Below are 20,485 nucleotides of genomic sequence, written 5' to 3'. Positions count from 1 at the left end.
TGAAAACTGCTTTCAAACAAAGGGCGGTTTGTTTTATTGCCAAGCCAAGGTTATATCAAATACCCGAAAACACGACGGACTTTGCTCTGCAAACGTTGATTCAGTGCCCTATAAAGCAAATCAAAATTCTTTTCAATCAAGTGCAGTGCACTGTACTTGCGAGTACATGATCCAGCGTTACGTGGTGGACCTGTTCATTTCTTTTTGAGTTTTTGGTATATATGATTTATAAATAATGTATATATTTTTTCTAATAATGTTACAAAAGCATTTTTCAGCCACATCTTTAGCAGGGTCTTGTGACAACCTTTATTTCAATGAATGGGAGATGGGCGTGTTAAATGTGTGGCAAATCTATTACGTTTGCTTCCAGAAGCCTTCCTCTTTATGCGTGACCTAGACTCAAATTTCAAGTACCTCTGTTCTCTTTTGAAGGACAAAAAAAGAAAAATGATCCCCATATTGTGAGAAGGGAGGAAAATTTTTCCGGTTCAATTCGACGTGGTTCTCTCTCGGCATCAGATTTCAGCAGAAGCTATTCTATTCCTTAATTTTTCTATAGTCCATCGGTAATTATGTCGCAGTGATGTATTTTCTGAACTAGAGAACGATAGACTCATAGCAGCCTTCTTACGTATGTTTGTTATCATCCCATATCTGTCGTTTACAGGCTATCGAATCACCCCGTACAGAGAGTTAAAAAGGCCCAGTAACCTCAAGCGATCCAACTCACTACGATCAAGCTTGGGAAAATTCAGAGACGAAAACGAAAACATGAAAGGTAAGCTTATATTTGAAAGGAATGTCATCGTGTGGGGGACTTAACTCTTTAAGGAAGTCTGGTTGGGTAGTTAACTATTAGGTATTTGTGAAAAAGCTTAATGATATGATTTTCGGTTTAATTCTGAATTTAATCAATTGACCTTTTTTGAATTGAATAGATTCTTTTTATTCATCGAAGCCTATGTAAATACGATTGTGCGTGACTGTGATTTTTCTAACATATTTCTTTTAAAAGGAAAGGGGAAAAGTCCAAGACCAAAAAGTATTGGCCCAGGATCAAAGGTATTAAACGGCAATTTAATTCAATTTAAATAGTTTTGTATTTTCACAGGATTTTTTTCCCAGAAACGAAGTTGTTTGAAAAAGTGGTTTTTCTCATTTACCTATCGAAAGAGTACATGTACTCTTATTTTGGCAAGTATGTCTACGATGTTGGACACCACCGAAATTGCTATTTTTTGATTACAAATTTTGCTCTTATATTTCATTTTTTTTTTCTTTTTAAGTACGTCGAATCAGAAAGCATCGATTTCTAGATAAACCCTATGTTGGGTTTTTTTCTTTTGATGGTCATTAATTTCTTACTAGGGGAAAAATATCAACAAATGAATACATTCAATTTAAAAAGAAAAGCTCCCCCAGAAGACATCCCTCGTAAAATTAACTCTAATAAAATTTCATTAGAACAGCATCTAAACTGACAGTCAAAATACCAAGTCTGCCATTTCCCCGGTATTTATTGATTAAACACCTATTTTCTTGGAAAAATCCTTCCATTTGTTATTTATTCAACGGATATTTCCTATAATGATCAATACGTGTTGTTTCTATTTTAGCTCATGAATTCAGTCCCCAAATGTGAGTATTCTGATTTCTTGAATATGATTTTTAACCTCTTAATATTTTGTAATGGTTTTTAACAAATGTGTACGTTTCAACTCCTATATGTATATATCTATAAATTTTCTTTTCATTTTCCATCATAACGAAGATACATCCAATGTTGCAGATATTTTGACACTATTTCTTACTCTGACGGCCCTTAAAGCCTTTTTATCAATTGGACCCCCAATCATTGCTCTATTGATTTTTCGTAGCTCCTCGTGGGAAAGTCAACGGAAGCAAAAAGGTCAGCTCTTTGATAAAATAGTTTGACTGTTTCTTACCCAGGGCCCGCACCACCGGGGGGGGGGAGGGGCGAGGTGGCCATGCCCTCCACTTTTTTGCGAAGCAAGTAGTTTTAAAGCTACAGTAAAATGGGAAAGAAGCCTTGGGCCCCTTCTTTTGCTGGCCTTAGCCCCCACTTTCAAATTCGTGACGCGGGCCCTGTAACCATGATGCGTTTAGTAGTTGTGTACTACGGAAGTGTGTTCAACTTCCAGATGAATATCTAACTGCTTTAGCTGTTAAGTGTTTTTGTTACTTGCGTATAGAAATGACAGCGATAACGAAAATTTTGGTTAACCGTATTGAGCAGGTTGCACTACAGTGTATTCATCATTTACTCTATATAATTTATTTTCTTGCAATTTAATATAAGTTTGTAAAAATACATTTCTATCTATTTCTTTGAAAGCTGTTTTAAATATTGCATATTAGTAGTCTTGAAAGTAAACTGAAGAAAAACTCATTGATTCCGAGGGTAGGCAAATTAAGGCCTTCTTGCTGTCGTCAAATATTAAAGTCTCTGTCATGTCTCTGTTACCTGGCACGATGTCTATCTAAAACATATCTGAAATAGAGGTTTAAGTTGGGAATCAGACCTCGTAAAAAATACTTCTTTAAGCTTTTTTGTGATTTATCATAGAATCAGAATTATCCACTGTACATGTCATGGCGATATAAGCTAAATTCTGTCTTTTTCTGTCATTCTGGTGTGACTTCAAATGAAAAATATGAAAAATAAAAAATACATATTTCGTGGTTTTTTGCAGTATTAGTGATGATTTTTAATTTTTGCAACGAATTGATTCTAGTGTTAAGGATCAGTCTTTGAAGCATTTGGGTGGGTTTATTTACCTTCCGAAATAATTAAATCTTGTGTTAGCCTACGTTACTATATTTTTGTAACCAAATTTCATCATTAGTTTCATGATGTGGAAACTTATTTTCAGATGAACGGTGATGCTGGAAAGGAAGAATTGTGAGTTCCATTCTTTGATGCCTTTGTATATGTCGTTTAGAATTCTCCTCGACGACTACTAACAACGAGACAAAGCTCTCTGTGTCCCTCGAATTTATGTTTTATTTTTGCCCGTATGATTATAGCTTAACTCAACGCTTTTCCGCTCCTGCATGTGTCTTGTAAATACATTACTTCCTTCCAGGCAATATAGTATATTTGATGTAATCTTGGGTACTTTTGATGGAAATTGGGTCCAACGTGCTAATGTCTTTTGTGCCAAGAGTCATTTCATTGTATTCGGCCACAAAGTTCTAACCTGTCTTTTGGATACATGCTTCTGATCGTTTACAATATTAATTATCATAGTAGAAACATTTAAACGCCTGTCAGAAGCTCTTGAAATATCCTGTAGCTAAAGTGACGATTTTGATAGTAAACAATTAATGAAAACATTGCCCTTATAACAACCCAATAGGGCCATATTAAGCATGTTTGTAGCTGCGAGACTCAACGGAAAAGCTGAGACTTACAAATCAATGTAGTTCGAAGAAAGAAATGAATTAAACTTTTCAAAATCATTTGTACTTTCGGAATTCTTTTGGCAGGCATTTTACCCATTTAGCTAACATCTCAAAGCAAAGCAATTTTTTAAAGAATCCATCAGCTAAAAAACTTTTCAAATGCATAAACAGTTTTATTCAAGATTTCGAGCTACATTTCCAAATCAGCTTTATCCTAGACTGAACAGGTCACTATGTCAAATGCACTGTTGTTTGACCATTCAGACGTTTAAACTTTTTAATCTGTTGTTAATTAAGCCCTGATAAACAAATGTTTTTTGTATTAAGCAGTTTCCTTTTCATATAGGTATCCAACTGCGGTCTTTGAAAGGGAATCATCTGACTCTGGTAGGTTTTCCCCTTTTTACTATCTTTTGCTCTTAAATTCATACCCAAACTCTATGTTGTTGTCCATTTTATGGACCAAGAAAGTTTTGATATCTCAATTTGTTGTTTTCCAAGCAGGCAATCGTCGATAAGACCTCTATTTTGCTGCTCTAATTCGAGGATTTGAAAGTTATCGTCTTTGAACATAGTTTTGTCACACCTATGCGGCGCCTGTTCAACCGACCTGTCTAGATGTGTGAACGTATACTGGAAAATGCAACTGCTTTTAATGTTATGCAGTGGTTGGACGAACAATATATTTAATCAAAGTTGCATTGAATCACAAACTCAACCTCAAATTGTCGAGATGATGTTCAGAAGGTCACATACATGAAAGAACTTCATTTTTTCTTTAGGCCCAGAAAATACTTTAAAATCACCGAGCAAAGATTAATTTGTTGGAAAAAATTTTGGCTTTGTGGTGGTTTTCGTTTTGATGCACGTGCAAAGAATCAGTTGTTATTCTGAAGTCTGATTGTGTAACCACACTTTAATCCACACGTGCTCACCATCCTTAGTATGGTTTAGATCATCTGCTTGTGGCTAATCGTCAAATAAACCATCGCAACAGAACAAGCATCAAAGTAGGTAGAAAGCAGTAAGCCGTAAGAAGGACAAAAAACTGGTCAATATAATTAGAGTCATCGCAAATTCAAAAAATACTAAAAAATAGTTAAGCAGAATATCTCCAAATTTATCACCCAAATTAACTAAGGTTTTTTTAAAACTTAAAATGAATTCAATATTCTCCAGCTGAATCGACAGAAAACGAGATTTTTAACATTAAAGATGAAAATCAAATAAAGAAAAAAGTTTAAAAGATGAGCTTAAACTCGTAAAAATGATTAAATGTAGCACAAACAATTACCAAAACTAAAATAAGTAAAACTGTCTAAAGTTAAAATAAAGCAAAAATATAAGTGTAATTTGAATTCCCAATAAATTTCTTGCAGCCAAAAAGGTGATCCGTGGTGGTAGGAAGAAGAACAAACTAGCGAATCCGCCCATGGATATGTATAGCACAGTTTGGCTAAGTGATTACGAATCAGTTAAATCAGCTGATTCTCTTAATCAATCAGTGTTATCATCACTGAATCAAAGTCGATCAACTTTAGCCTTTAGCGAGACGACAACTCCGTTCGAGACGCCGGGCAGCAGTAGGCCTATTACACCGTCTCGTTTTCTTCCAATTCAAAATAACTCCATGAACTATTCTGTAGAAGAGGATCGCCTTTCTGTTAGTTCGCTGGGTCGGAGAAAGCTCCAGAGAACACTTAGTCTGCCTGAGTCTGAGTTCGCCACTCTTGATGCTAATGATTTGCAAGAGCGATTTACGAGGCTGCATCTCGAGCAAGAGAATAAAGATTTGAAAAGGCTTACGAACGACTTGCAGGATGCTCTCGAGAAACTCGAAGAACAATTCATAGGATATCTAGAAAAGCCTGAGAGTGATCAGGCTATGAATAGTCATGCTCTTTCCCCCGTGCCAAGATCGCCTCTCCTCGAAAAGAATAGGCTCGAATTTTCATTTGATGACGATCATGATTCTGTGATCGAATCTAAACACGAAAAGGTGTTGAGCAAAAGGAATGATGGCATTGATCACGGTTGTTGTAAAGTCCAGTAGTAATAGTGGACGCTTATTTTGTGAAGAATTATCTTCGATAATATCATAAACATCAAATGAATCTATGTGATTTTAGTGATTTAAAAGTATAAATTCAATCAAATTAATAATAAGTCGCCCAGGGGTGCAGTGAGGCCTTTATTTTAGGCTGTGCAAAGCTAGAATTTTTCTATCAAGATTTTTAAAACCTGAAAGGGGGCTAGTCAAAATGAAAATGAAATTTTTAAAGTTTTGAAAACTTTGTAAAACCATCTGCCATTTTCACTGCGCCCCTGAAACAGAAATGGAAATTCCATTTTAAACAAGTTGACAATAACATTTAAAATTGCATACACTCTTTTCTTGATGCAGGCCTTTACTCTCCTAAAAGCCCAGAGTATAGCGGGACCAGCACGGCAGCCATGTAGAGAGATCCCGTAAATGCCAGATCCACAAAGAATCTTTCAAATTGACGAATTTGAAATACATAAACAATCTGATGTAATGCGTCTCGTAGATAAAGCCAATCTTCAAGGAAGACTTTTATCCTGGCTTCTGTCGGCCGTAAACTGTAAAAATGAAATATATTAAGATTTAAGATAAATCAAATACCTAAAGGTTTTAAAAATATACAGGGTAAATTCCAGATTGGGTGGTTGTATCCATCTAATATAGAATTTGTTTTCTTGTATACATGATAAATATATCAATTATTTTTAAACAATAATGAATATGTTGCTTAAATTCTTATAAGTAATATAATCTCAAAACTATATGTATAGTGTGGTTTTAATCTGTAAGAAAGCTCTAAATGCTTTCTTCAAAAAAGGGCTTTGAAGTTAAAGCTAGAATTGATAGCCAGTTTATCTCTTAGTTAAATTAAGACCATTTTAATTAAATTGAATTTGTTAAAGTTCGTTTGCGTACCTTCCTTTAATATGTCATGTGACATAAACTTAAATTAAGAATTACAATTTATCTTTGAAATTATTAATCTCCTTGAATAAATGAGATAATCAAAAGCTAAACGTTATTGATAAACGTTTAAAATGGTTATTAAGTTATTCATAACATTGAGTTTGGATTAGGAGACATAACTCAAGATAAATTCATTGTATGTTATGAAACTTTATGTAATGTTGAAGTAAAATCATATTATTGTCTAAGTTGCAAAATTCGTTAGTAACAGATACCCTTCGTTATTCTTTTCAATATTAACACATAAAGGTCTCTAATTTTATGTCTCTAAAATCTGTTTATTAAAGACATTCAATTTCAATCATTAATCAAAACGCTAGTTTTCACATTATTATTGTGTAAAATTAAACGCTTCTAAAGGAATTCTCAAACCATAAAACTTCCTTCTAAAACTTACTTGGCAATTAATAGTTTGTTTGTATAAGGGAAAACCACGTCATGTCAACGGAATATTTCTTGTCGACAAGTTGATATTTTTTCACATTTTCACAATAAAATTCCAACCTAAATCGGCTTTCTAAGTATTCGAACAGTGAGTCCTTTTTGGAAAAATAGCTTATATATTAGTATGATTACAGCCAGTTAATGTTTTATATTATAAAATGGTTTGTTAAAATTTTATTTGGGTTGGCGGGCGTTGTGATTCGGCTGACGATTATTTTCATTTTAAAAATTCGTGAAATTTTTCAATACAATGCATAGATTCAAAAACTGGGTGAAAGAGTCTAAAAACGTCTTAACAATTGACTCACAGTGGTATGATTCTTTAAATACAAATGAAACATCTTGCTGCCAAAGATTTGCTAGCGAAATCAAGCTCATAAACAGTTATATTCCCACCTTCCAACATATTTCTGCATTCATTTTGTTTGGCAAAAGATCCTTCAAACAAGCCCTTTTGATTTGCAGAGCAGTGGGAGGGGAGGGGGCTGGATTTGTCATTGGTGTAGCTTGACTTTCCAAATAAAAGGAATACTGGTCATCAAGTGCTCATTTTACCGATTAAGACAATGATGGAGAAAAGTTTACCTCCTAAAAAAGCCAACGATTTTTGGGACCAACTGAGCGTTTACCAGCTAACTCGTGAAAAATTAAGGGGAGCACAACCACCTACAGCCACCTCCTTGTGGCAACGCTCCTGTTTTTTGGTCTAGGTTGGGTGTCTTGCTTTCGTTTGGTTAACGTCATGTAGATGTTCACGAAATTTATCCTATTCTGTTACGTATTCATCTTAAGCCAAATTTTCAGTGCTGTCACTTTTTGAAACCGGTCCGTTCCGCTCCAGAGTCAAGAAGCTGGAGGAAGGATTAGCCATTTTCTGCAATCTGTGCGTTCCATTCACGTGTGAACATACACGAAGCCTGTTTATCGTCTCCGATAGTTCAAACCCTTAAAATTCTAAAATTTTAACAATTAACAAACTGGTTGTGTCGAGTGGTTTTTGTGGGATATATGACACATCAACACGGTAAGTCAGACACATTACGAATATTCAGGATCAGCCTGCGTCATTTGTCGATTGTCGAGACACATCCGAGAATGAATAAATCTTCCATATTGATCGAGAATTAGAACGTTTGTTTGTTTCAACAAAAGTTTGCACATCAGTTTTGTGTGGACTCTTCGGTTGCTGGTTTTACAAGAAGCTAAGGTGCCAACACCGACACTTTCCTTGTTTTATATCTTTTGTTTCAACCTTCGTCAATAAGCACATTATCTGCTATGCACGTAAACATCAGAACATGTAAAATTAATGAAAGCTGCAGTAACCTTTTCATCAAGACTTCGACTGTTTGTTAGTCAGATTTCCAATGTGAGTTTATTACTTTTTTCGTTGTAATGTTTGTATCAACAACTATTCAGTTCTGCACATAGCAAAGGGTTAAGCAGATACTGGCCACTATTATATCAACAAGTGTTGGATTGGTTCGTCTCTTGAAATCGAATATCACATGAGTTACAAATATTGCCAACCTAGAGGCATTGCATGAACTAAACGATTAAGTTAATACTTTCTATTTTGCGATTTCCACTTTTCCGTGAAATGGCCGTTTCTTACTGTTCTAAAGCAGTATTCTTGTTGCACCTGGATCTGATATCATTTGGAGAAAATTTTTGTACACACTCATTGGCGGTTTATTTTAGTATTTCGTTGCATGGCCGAAGAGAGAGATGGGTAGGGGGTAAACATAAAGACATTTAAGAAGAGTTTTACAAGAAGTATAAGTAAAGTAAATTAAAAATTCTTCCTCGTTAAGCCATTAGAAAATATATTGTCATATAAATAACGAGACTGAAATTGTGTTTCAGTGTTTCCTTGAAACTGGAAAAAATGAGGCTCACTTTAGTTTGTATTGTTGAAGTGGGGGTAGTGTTGATACTGCGATTTTATGTTCTCGATCCAAATTATTTTTCAGCTCCTCCATCTTCATTTCCTAAGTCAGTCGTGGCTTTTTCATATTTAGTTGCCATTGTAGCGTGTGGTTTGGTTCAGAATCAACAATAAATGCACACCGCGCTTTCTTTTTCGGAAAGACCTCGGTATTCTCGGTATAAATATACTCATGCATGATTTATACATTGCCCCCTTTAACGACTGTCCCGTGCTTAATAGACGCACTTTAGGTCTCATCTAACTCTGAGATCGTTAAAAGAAAGCAGCGAATTTTGCAGAGCAATGAAAGACAAGATCGGAGACAAGTGTGAGTTTGCAAGCCATGTACACTGTATATATTACGCGCTTTTTTATAAGAGACCTAACTCAAAGTCTAGTTCCTCACTTCCCTTATTTTTGACCCTCTTTTATCACATGGTAGTATGAAAAATTCCTTCATAGTTCCCAAATTTTGACTGCACATTTAGCGCCCTGAAAATAGCTCAGACGCAAAGAAACGAGGCTAAGAACACAAGGAAGGCAAGAAAGAAGTTCGATTTTTTAATAGTACGTTGTCAGTCAAAAAGTAACGTCTGCTCTCAGGTAGTCTTAACTCTCATCTTTATACCTGGATCTGAATTCATGTGAGTTGATACTACATTGATGAAGATATTCAGGATTGGAAATTTGCTTATCGATTCTATCTTTAGTAGTATACAGTCATAAAATAAAGGATTTTAAAGTCTGCACTAGCCGGAACATTTTTACTTTTCAATTTCAATTTTTACCTGAGAGACTATTTCAATATTTAAATACTTGATACCCCCAAGTTGACCACTTTCCCAACAAAATCTAGTCGACAAGCTTGCCGGTATGCTCGATATTCAAAAGAAACAGAACACCGATAAGGTGTAAATTCTTTCGCTTCATGTAATTCAGAACTTTTCAGGAGGACAAAATGTTCTCACTTAAAGGATGAGGCGTTAAACTCCAGATAATTTTCTTAAAATGTTCAAGCACTGTTGACCCATTTTGCACCATACGGTGTAGCATTTTGTAAGAAAAATAGTTTCCTGTCATCCTTACGAATATTTCCAAAAACTTTAAACCACGAGTCCATTCCGTAAATAATCATGTTTTGCCTCCTCAAAACACAATACCTATTCGCGTAGCTTTAGAGATAAAGGAAGACTGCCAAAAACTTCAATTACAATGAATATAATAGTGGCCAAATACTACTGTAGGGGCAAAGTTTATAACGGCAAATAGCAGTTTTTTCGCAATGTAAACTAAAACGTACCAAATTGAAACACGCCGTATACACCCCGTTCTTTTTAACGCCCCCGTTAAAAAAGCGTCCCCTTGATAATGTTAAAATACAAAAAGGGAAAACAAAGAAAAGTGAGAAAGTGTTTTTAGAAGTAATCCGGTAAACGCCAATTCGTACAAATAAGAAGGTACTCGAGGATGACGCCGAATGACCTTGGGAAACAGTTAACTGTAGGCGCTTACAATTAGAATCAAGTCGGTTGGTGATTAGGGAGAAGAACCGCTAGACTAGAGAAGGTGGCGTTTTTCATTGCTTGTTAAAGCACGTGGTTTTATTACTATTAATCCCAATGGTACTGCTTTGAAGCCCGCAATCGGATCGTTTGGGTGCTGGACGCGACTGGCTTGAAAGTGTGATAACCGAGCTACAGCAGCATGTCCGTGGATTTATTTTAATGATAACACCAGAGATCATTGTTCGATCATTAATAATTCATCGCAGCAGTTTGGAGTGCTCGTTGTCCAGCCAACGAATGTAAGGTTGTGTGAAAATATTTGAACAGGTTTCAAAAGCCGAGGAAGGATTTGCTTTCTAACGGTCTCATATTCAAATATTCAAATGGAGCTGAAATTTTGTTTCCAGCTCCGGTCGTGAGTGTTTGACACTATCATTCCCAACAGACTGTTTTCGCTTGCTTCACCCAGTTGTTGTTCAATGGGTTTGCTAGAGAAGTTGATGTTGGCCACATGACTTAACCACGTTGGTGAGGTCAATAAGAATTTATCATTTCGTTGTCTGTAATTATTTATTCTTATCTGGTCATTTTCATGTCAGAAGTGTTTCATTCGCTGAACCTCTCCATTTTGTTCTCAGCTAGGCAATAGCCTTGAAGAATTCGGGTGTTTTATATCTAGTTCTTCTATAGGCCTAGGCCTAACGCGGCTTGAGGATAAGGGCTTGGCCCAATTTTAAATGCTTTCTGTAAAAGATTAATGATAAATTTCAACTGTCGCTAAATATTAACCGAGCAAAAAGTACAATTGAAGTAATATTGCATCGATTTTTGCAGCTTGGTTGAAATCTTTGTTGTGTTAGCTAATTACCATCTGTTTGCCAAACTTTTCTTTTGATCCGCCTTTAATGAATTTTGAATATTTGACCTGAAAGTCATTGTGTTAACATTTTAGCATCTCTTCTGCCCTTTAAATTTAAGTTTTGATCGCTATCAGTATCAAAGCTGAAATTTCGCGCAATTTTTCAAGATTCTCGATTTAGTGAATTTTACTTGTACACAAATCTGAAAATTTTAACGACTCGACCCAGTTTACGAAATTAGAAAAATATTTCTGTTGTGTACCAAAGCATTTTGACACACCTTAAAACACAATTGAGGAATGGAAGCCATCTTTTTACATCTTTTCATTCAGGCCTGACAATACTAATTTTTTATTTTCTTTTGACTTTATCAGAATTTTGATTCCAGTCCCATCTCCGAATATTGCTCCCTAAAAAAGTTAAGCCCCCCCCCCCCCCCCAAAAAAAAAAAGAATAACGGCGTTTGAACCGTTATACGCCCTGGGCTCATATTCGGAATTTTACGGTACTGTACGTTTATATCAATAACGGATGTTGCTTCACCATTTATGTTGCATGTACAAGTGAAATTATACTTTCCCTATCTTGTATTAGTTACGCCACACTTTACAAATGCCGTACTTCCTGGCTAGCGAAAGTCTCGCTTTCAGCTACCAAAAATTCGTTTTCACCTGCTGAGATCTCGCCTTCACCCGCCGCCATCTTGGCTGGATAAAATTCTCATCTCATCAGTTTTTGGTGATTTCTCGAATTTCTTAAATGAACATGCTCCAATAAACAATTTTCGTCAATTTTCCAACCCAAAATTTCTCTATTCGCTCATGCTCAAAAAAACTTAAAAATGACTTGAATTAATCCTTCTAGTTGATATATTCCTTCACTGAATTCTTTTTTCTTTTAGGTCTACAAGAAGACTTTAAAAACAGAATGCTAACGAAGCGTGAAAGACCTTCCATCCATGGCTTTTATAAAATCGGCAAGATAATTGGCGATGGAAACTTTGCTGTTGTACGAGAGTGTCGTCATAGGTGAGGTGTAAATCATTATTCAAATTTGAAAGCAACACATCTTGTTGAAACTTGCATGCCTGACTACGTTACTGACAAATTGCTAACTTTATGCATTTACAGTCTGATCGATAGACGCATGTGATAGGCCTTCGCAGGGCCATGAATGGTGATATGGGAGCCCAATCAGAATTCAAGAATATGACAATACACGTTCCTTGCTTCAGTCTCAGCCAACTTATGCTTGTAGGGCAACTGATTTTCGTAACGTTTCTGATTATTAAGTAGTGGAATATATCGTAAATGTTTTTAAAACATTTTTTGCAAGATGGTTGTCGATTGCCATTTTGTTTTAAATTCAAATTCCCAAGACTTAGGGAAATAGGCAGTGAGGCGGTGGCAGCTCAGACTAAAATTGGAAATTCCAGCAGCAAGTTTTGGGGCTCACTGCTTCTGAACCAGTGAATTCTACCTCGGTTTTTGGGTTTTCAATCAGTTAGATATTCAAACAGTCCAAAATGTATTGTGCTCAGGCTTCCAAAATCATGAAAGTGGTCTTCTTCCTTTTCAAAAGTATGAAATAAATGTTTTTGTGTTTGTAAATATTCTTTCTCTATCTTTTCTATTCTATCTATTCTCTCTTATTCCATATTCTTTTAAAATGTCCTTAGCTCTTCTAAGTTGACTACAGTCGGTGTCAATGGCATTTAATGGTTTTTTTGTGCAGGAAAAGTGGATTAAGTTTTGCCTTGAAAGTTATCAACAAAGCAAAAGTCAGAGGAAAAGTGAGTATTAATGAAATATTCAATTTATCTTATTGTATACACGACAGTCTGGTATCAAGTCATACTCCCTTTATTGCGAAGTTCTGTTTGGTACATCTAGGTATTTTTCAAAGCCAATAGATATTACCTGCTTACTTCAGATTAATACAATATATATAATATCCGATGTTTTTTATTCTTGCAGGAACATATGATAGAAAATGAAATACTTATATTGAGGAAAGTAAAACATCGACATATAGTCCAGCTGGTTGAAGAATTTGAAACACCGAAGGAGATTCTCCTTGTCATGGAGCTTGTCCCGGTTAGAATTTTTATATTCTTACCTTTAGCTTCAATGCGAAATAAAATCCCAAGTGACTAATGAAAGTGGTTCGCTTAAGTCAATATATTCGGGGTTGAACTTCTTAAGGGAAATATTTAAGGGAACGAGAATAATGTTTGAGGTTCCGGAGGCTTGAATCACAAGGATCATGCCGAAGTATTTTATAATTTGTTTTTCTTAGTTTGGATTTTATCATATGACGTTTTTGCTTCTAGCAGAGCCTAGAATGGTGTTTATACAGCCTCTTATCAAACCATTTTATGCTGTAGTTTTTGCGTGAAACTGATATCTCTTTTGTCTTTAAGAATGCGTTATTGTGAATTTAAGTCAGATTTCTCGGCTTATAATTGGTTAGTGGATTCTGTTTAGAGTACAAATTTTTCGCTTCTTGATGCCTGATGATGACTTCTGAATTATACGAGTGTTGTGTTTCACCAGGCACAGCCAATCTAAGTGCATGAGAGAAACAAATGAAGGGTCTACACTTTTTATATTTTTATAAGCCATTCAATTAGTGACTGGTACTGGAAACAACAACTTCAAATGAACCAAAGAAACACAAACAAGTCTTATTTTCTTAGTATGTACCTTGAATAGTATTTTTTATGATTCTCTATAAGCGATAATCCTATCTTGTGCATCGTCTTCAAACAGGGAGGTGACCTTTTCGACGCCATCGTGGAAGCAACAAGGTTCACTGAAAAGGACGCAAGCCACATGATCAGGGACCTGACTTCTGCAGTTCAGTATCTTCACTCTTTGCGGATTGTACATAGAGATATAAAACCAGAAAATCTTTTGGTTAGTTGATAAATATTTGGTAAAAGCAGTATCTTATCAATTAACAGCACATTGTCGTTTTTGTTTGTAAAGCTTTTATTATATTTTGTAATGTCTAAATACAAACTAATCAAAAAGGCCCTTTCATTCTCCCTAATTTCAACTTTTTCCTTTTAACAACGATGACGACTTTTACTTAAATCTTCTGGCTGTTATTTTGTCAATTTGCAGTGTTCTGTTGAACGGAATGATGAATACGGTCCCCTTGAAGCTATTCATTTTTATTGTCTATCTTTGGTTGACAATAGTAGCCTGTTCATCTCATTTTTAATATCTATTTTGTAGTGTAAAACATATACAGAAAGATTGAAGCACAGTGCGAAGTTTTTATTATTTTCTATTTTTGATTGAAACTTGCATGCCAAATTCCCGGTCAATGCTATTGCCATATTGCATTGCTGCCAACAGCACGGCATTCAACCCTGATACACTGTAATTCAAACTTTTCTTTTCTTTGTTCTTACCTTAACAAGTCTATAGCTACGACCTCCCCAAATTTCATGTTTCTTCAAATTTCGTTCAGGGTGGAGTAATTTTTCTTTGTTAAAGCACATCTTTTAAACCAGTCTTAATATTTGTTTTTTTTAATTTGTAAAAAAAATCTTTTGCTTTTTGTAGGTAGTAAATCGATCAGATGGTACCACTTCATTAAAGCTAGCTGATTTTGGATTGTCAATAGAAGTTAAGTCCCCGATGTTTTTGGTTTGCGGTACACCAACCTACGTAGCGCCGGAAATACTAGATGAGTCAGGGTAAGCCCTTTTTATTGACCATCTTATTTCGATAATATTGTAAGCCCAAATTTTAGTTCGACTTATATTATAACATACAATCCGTGTCAAAAGTCCTAAAAATGCGAAAGCCAGTTTTCAATGGCAAATTTAGCCATCTCCCTCTCCCCCTGGGAACGAATATGGTTTGCTATGAATGGAAGACGAGAATTGCTGGGTGTCCCAGGTAATTTTGGCTGGCACTATAGTATAATGTAAAAAATTATGAAAGTTCTAATGCAGAATGAAAGAAATAGAACGAGCTATATTCTTAGTCATAGAATTGTTGATTTATGTCTCGTAAGCAACTTCAAAAAAATTTAAGTTGAAATAAATGTTCTATTTAAAGGAAAGAAGATTTCATAAATTCAGATATTGATTGTATTTTAACATTATCACATATAATTTCGCACCTCGTAGTTTGAATCAATAAGACGTAATTCTTGACTCACGTTTAAGTTTTTTATGAGTAGTTTTTCCTCTAATCGCGAATAAATACAAACTAATGCGAACTTTAGCCATCATTCCTAACCTTAACCAATTATAAACGGAGTGTTGTAATCTAGAGTTGTTTTTAACTGAGCAGAATGTCTAATTCTTTCGTACTTTAAATGCTAATGGGTTAGGGTAAGACTTTTTTATCTATTCTTTACGTTTTATTTGTAGTTATGGACTCAAAGTTGATATATGGGCAGTTGGGGTCATCACATATATTTTGCTCTGTGGCTTTCCACCATTTAGAAGGTAAATTTTTTTTCGTTCTGATGAGACAATGCAATTTTTTCTTGGTGAGGAGATGATAAAATTGCTATTTTTTCGGAAGAATCTGTTAATGTTTATGTTATTGAATCTTATACAGTTCCAATGTATAGTAGACTGTAATTCGATAAAGCCATGTTGTATTAATAATGCATCATGCACAAAAGTCGTTGATTAAGAGAGCGCCATTTGTTGCAGAATTATTGAGACGGTGGCAAAAGGATTTTGACAATGTCGGGAAATCTTGTGATTTCCTATATGAGCAAAATGCCTGTTAAAAGAATTTGTTAGTGACCTATTTTTAGTGACCAACAAGAAATATTTGATGTTGTCAACAAGAAATATTTGATGATTAATTTTTTATTAGCTAGTCAGATCGCGATCAAGATGCAAAAGAAATTTACATTTTATAATGAAAACTAAAAAGAAAATATTTAATTGTTAATGGTTTGCTCAAGGCAAATGATAAAGTTTTTGTAGATTCAACTTTGCCAGGCGTAGAAAGCGTGTCTGTGTATTCCCTTTTACATTTTCAAATGTTTTTCAATATTTTGTTTTACACCTAGCCACAAGCAGGACCAAGAAGAATTGTTCGATAAAATTTTACGAGGGGATTATGAATTTCTGCAACCATTTTGGGATGATGTTTCTGAGTCTGCTAAGGTAACAACTACCTTTTAAAAGCAAAAAGACGTCTATAATTAGGCAGATGTTTCCTATTGATTTTGCGTTTGTACTTTTTGACTTTTGTCAACCTTTGAATTTGAAAAAATTAATGTTTACACAAAATATTAATATTTGAAATTCATCTGCCTTGCTCTTTTGCAAACTTGTCACAATTTTACATTATTATGAGATTAAAGAAGTATACAGCTAAAAGAATACGGCTAAAAGTACATGTCCTTTGCGGCCAACTGTTATGTAGAGATCTCCAACAAATCAATATTGTTTATCTATATATTTAAATGTAGCTGTTTATTCTATGTATATTGTTTTTTGAGCTACAATTTTCTGCTCTTCCATGAATTGCTTGTTCATATTCTGTTTTCAATGTACACAGGATTTGATACAACGTTTGCTGGTCGTTGACGTCAAAAAACGATACGATGCAGCAGATATACTTGAACATCCTTGGATCAAAGTACGTCTCTCTTTATTATGATATTTCCTTTACTAAAAAGAACAGTATTGAAATATTCTAGGTTATTAACGAGAATTTGATTAATACCTTAAACAAATTTCCTGATCTTGTGCCTGGTGTTTCTGACACTGATTTTTAATAAAAGCTTTAAGATTTCTGCCTAGGGGCAAATAACTCAATGAGAATCCCGTACACTTTAAGTTGAAATCCTATTGTTTTGTCTTATAAAATTCCTGGAAATCCTTTTTTGTTTCGTGGAAATCTCGTACGCTATTTGTAAGAGTGAATAGCCCCTCTATTTCTACAATCCTTCTGCATACTGGCTTCGCGTCTATCGAGGAATTAGGACCATAATTCAAATTAGGACCATAATTCAAATTAGGACCATAATTCAAATTAGGACCATAATTCAATTAGGACCAGAATTTAAATTAGGACCAGAATTTTAATAAGGACCAGAATTCAAATTTCGAACTTTTTTAAAGCGTGATGTGCTGTTCTGCTGATGCTCATACAACAATCTTGCTCGACCTACTGTCAACCTTATTGATACAAATCTTGGTACCACATGCTGCAACTTGGTTTTCAGTAGCATGTGATAATTTATTTCCTTTCCAGGGCCATACTGCAAAAAGCAAAAATTTACAAGAGAAATTATCAACTGAAATTGAAAAGAATTTCACCCATAGAAGAAGACTGCGTGGAGTTGCCTTGGCCATCCAGACGGTAATCTATTTATCAAACGTTATTAAGCGTAAGCAAAATCAGGGCAACGGGACCCGCTCGTGTGCTGAAATTCAGCGTAAATTTTCATGGGAAGAAGATCCTGTTCTAGAGGAGAAGCCGAATACAGCTTCAAGGAAACGCTCAGCCTCGTTCGAGGAGTCCCTTTCGTTTGATCGGTCGGACTCGTACGATGATGAGGTTCCAGCTTCTTTTCCATCTAGTCCGGTTCGAAGGGCTTCTTTAAGCAGCCGCATACCCAGGGCAAAATCAACCACCCCTAGTCAACATATTGCAGAAATAAGGAAATCTATTTCATCTTCAAACAAAACTTCAGACATTAAAGGGCAAAATTTAAAATCTAAAGACACTAGGAGAAATAGTACTTACAGACCAAGAGCTGATCAATTTAGTACAGTCAGTCTTGCTCACCAAAAGGTGAACTGTGAGACATCAAATAATGATTTAAAGCCGCAAAGTGTGACTCTACGCAACAGGCCATCTTCAGCCAAAGAGACATATTGTACAAAAAGACTAAGCGCTCCTGTGTTAGATAGTATTCCCCATACACAATCGCTTCCCTCTTCTCCTAAGCATGGGATAATCACAACCTTTGCTCCTGGAGTCAAAAAACGAACGCCACTGGCAAAGTGCATAAGTGTCGATGACAGTGTGAAGAACAAACCCTCCGCTATTCCTTCCTATATGCATGATACTGAAGCAAGTACTGTACATAGGAGAACCTCTGTTAGCGATGCAAAGAAATCGAGATACAGAGCTTCATATCCGAATCGAAGTCTCGCATCTGCTGCTGTTGAAACACTCACCGTTAAACCAAGAGGCCAAAGGAGAGGCTCTGTCCCTATAGAAGAACATGTCAAACCTGAACAACGCGAGCGGCCTTTGTCGGAAAAATCTGCTGGCCATGCGAGGAAAGGTTCTGTTGTAAGGAAGCGCCTGCCAAAGGCCATAACATCCTCGCAAGATTTGCAGCAACAGAACTGTACAAAAAGAAGCAAAGACACCGTGGATAATGCTGCAAGGACATCAACTTTGGAAACAGCGCCCGACAATTCCGATGTGGATTCTTCTAGAGATGCTGATATATCTATTGTTAAACAGTACAACAAAACCGAGAACATCAAAATACATCTTGGCAAAACTGTGGACAAATCAGTCGAGACTTCAACAACTGTTTCGGTAACGATAGACGGGGAGAAAAAGAAAGCAAGTTCTTCGAACGAAGTATCCAAGCAGCCATATGGCCTAGGCCGCTCTTTGCTCACGAAAGTGAAGCAACTTGCAGAAGAAATAGAAACATTAGCGATGTTTAATGCTCACGGAGAAGCAGCTGATAATGCATCCAGAGAAAGTTTTCCACATTCTTGCAGCATGCCTGTTCTCCATGGAGGTGACTTGGAAGAACAAATAGAATCGGATACAACATTGTCTTCGGATTCGAACTCACGTGATTTATCCTATGGTAACCGTTTGTTGTTAGAGCAGGACTCATTCAGTGAAACTGAATACCTCTCTATTAACATGAAGTCGCCAAGAAATGGAAATAGCCCGACCAGTATTGATCAGTAACCAAATATTTTATCTTCTAGCAATAGTTTAAAATTAAGATATTGTTCCAGTTTTTGTGAGGTTTGGATTTTCTGGGATAGTTGGAATATTTCATGTTTTACAAAATTTTGTTTGGTCAAAGACCTTAGATACAATGACGCTAGTATTTTTATAAAGTTGCTTCTTGTCATAATTTAAGTAAACTCTAAAAATTCAATAATTAAACATATTAATATATTTCGAAATAAATTTTTAATTAGGGTGTAAAGAACTTGCACAAAGTTAACGTATACCAACAAGCTATTTGATAATTCGATCAATTTTCTTAAAATGGTCAACTTGTTTCCCTAAAGCAAAATTTTTTAGAGAGCGATTTACACTCCAATTAAAATCTGCTTTGTCTTTATTTGATTGAAAATAAAAAGTCTTTGAAAAAATTTATAATAAATCATATACATATTTCACTTTACAACCGATATTACTTTTACTCCCACCATCGAAGCTACAAAACAAATAATTCAATCTCTTCAAGTAATTCTGAAATTTTTGTTAGGCCCAATTTACTGCATTTTTGTGTTATTTCGTAAAAATTTAATGGTGTATTTGCTAGCATAGTTGTGAATTTTTTTTATTATTTGCTGTCTCTCTATGAGAAGGTTAATGAATTTACTTTTAATCATAGGTGTTTGTTCTTTAATTATATCAAAGAAAATTTAACTATTAATTTATTCAGTATTATTTTTATGTTCTGACTTATTTATTTTGTATTGTCACAGTAAAATTTATTGTTAATGCTTTGTCAATCTTCATTGTTTTATATTTTTTGAGATTTGATAAATGAAATTGTCTTACGTTCGACTTAACTTTCTAAAGTTTACTTCATTTTGTGAATAACTTAATCCTGAATTTTTGGTGAAAATTTACAGATATCACTGGTTTTGTTGCAAAGGAGACATTGTTCTTTTAAGCAATAGCCATTTTCGATTTGTTTGCTACCTCCCATAATCAAAAGTGGATTTCCCTTTTTTTGAGCTAATCTAAAGTTAAGTTGGGTTCAGACATCGCAAATTCGTAGTGTTTTCTGGATTACGGTGGTATTTTTGCTATCTGCCATGTATATTTAATCTTTATTGATAGTTGCGTTCAAATTGTGTAAATATGTGTTATACATATGAAATTGATTTTTATACATGTCTTGTCAAGTTGCAAGAGAGTATCGTTTAAACAGAGTTTCGTTTTATCATGATATTGAAGTTTTCTGGTACAATTTGTTTTCATCTGTGTGTTTTCTAAAACCGAGTTAAAGAAAATTTCATCGAATTTAGGCCTTAATCTGGTTTTTCGTTTATGGTTATCCTTGTATGTTGTTTGTTTATGTACCGGTAAAG

The 20,485-nt window shown here is 35.1% G+C and overlaps 1 protein-coding gene across 6 annotated transcripts in view; it reads left to right on the top strand.

The window, feature by feature from the left end:
• Positions 1-20,485, top strand: part of LOC135686370 (serine/threonine-protein kinase DCLK1) — a 36,420-nt gene that overhangs the window by 7,930 nt on the left and 8,005 nt on the right. For 3 of the 6 annotated variants that reach the window (XM_089108778.1, XM_065202585.2, XM_089108779.1), the window contains exons 4-18: positions 671-781; positions 1,019-1,065; positions 1,620-1,641; positions 1,881-1,912; positions 2,871-2,926; positions 3,776-3,816; positions 12,080-12,206; positions 12,913-12,970; positions 13,155-13,274; positions 13,950-14,096; positions 14,754-14,887; positions 15,572-15,649; positions 16,231-16,327; positions 16,725-16,805; positions 17,424-17,531. In XM_089108778.1, coding sequence (XP_088964904.1) covers positions 671-781; positions 1,019-1,065; positions 1,620-1,641; positions 1,881-1,912; positions 2,871-2,926; positions 3,776-3,816; positions 12,080-12,206; positions 12,913-12,970; positions 13,155-13,274; positions 13,950-14,096; positions 14,754-14,887; positions 15,572-15,649; positions 16,231-16,327; positions 16,725-16,805; positions 17,424-17,531 — 1,259 coding nt within the window. Of the gene's footprint in view, positions 1-670; positions 782-1,018; positions 1,066-1,619; positions 1,642-1,880; positions 1,913-2,870; positions 2,927-3,775; positions 3,817-12,079; positions 12,207-12,912; positions 12,971-13,154; positions 13,275-13,949; positions 14,097-14,753; positions 14,888-15,571; positions 15,650-16,230; positions 16,328-16,724; positions 16,806-17,423; positions 20,365-20,485 lie in introns of those variants that run through there. The other 3 variants (XM_065202583.2, XM_065202584.2, XM_089108780.1) reach the window with 3 other exon arrangements.

The sequence above is a fragment of the Rhopilema esculentum genome, chromosome 6 (genome assembly GCF_057945365.1).
Source record: "Rhopilema esculentum isolate cy_ngs chromosome 6, ASM5794536v1, whole genome shotgun sequence".
Lineage (NCBI taxonomy): Eukaryota > Metazoa > Cnidaria > Scyphozoa > Rhizostomeae > Rhizostomatidae > Rhopilema > Rhopilema esculentum.
Note: the sequence above shows the minus strand (reverse complement) of the source record. Positions and strands in the feature narration are given on the sequence as shown.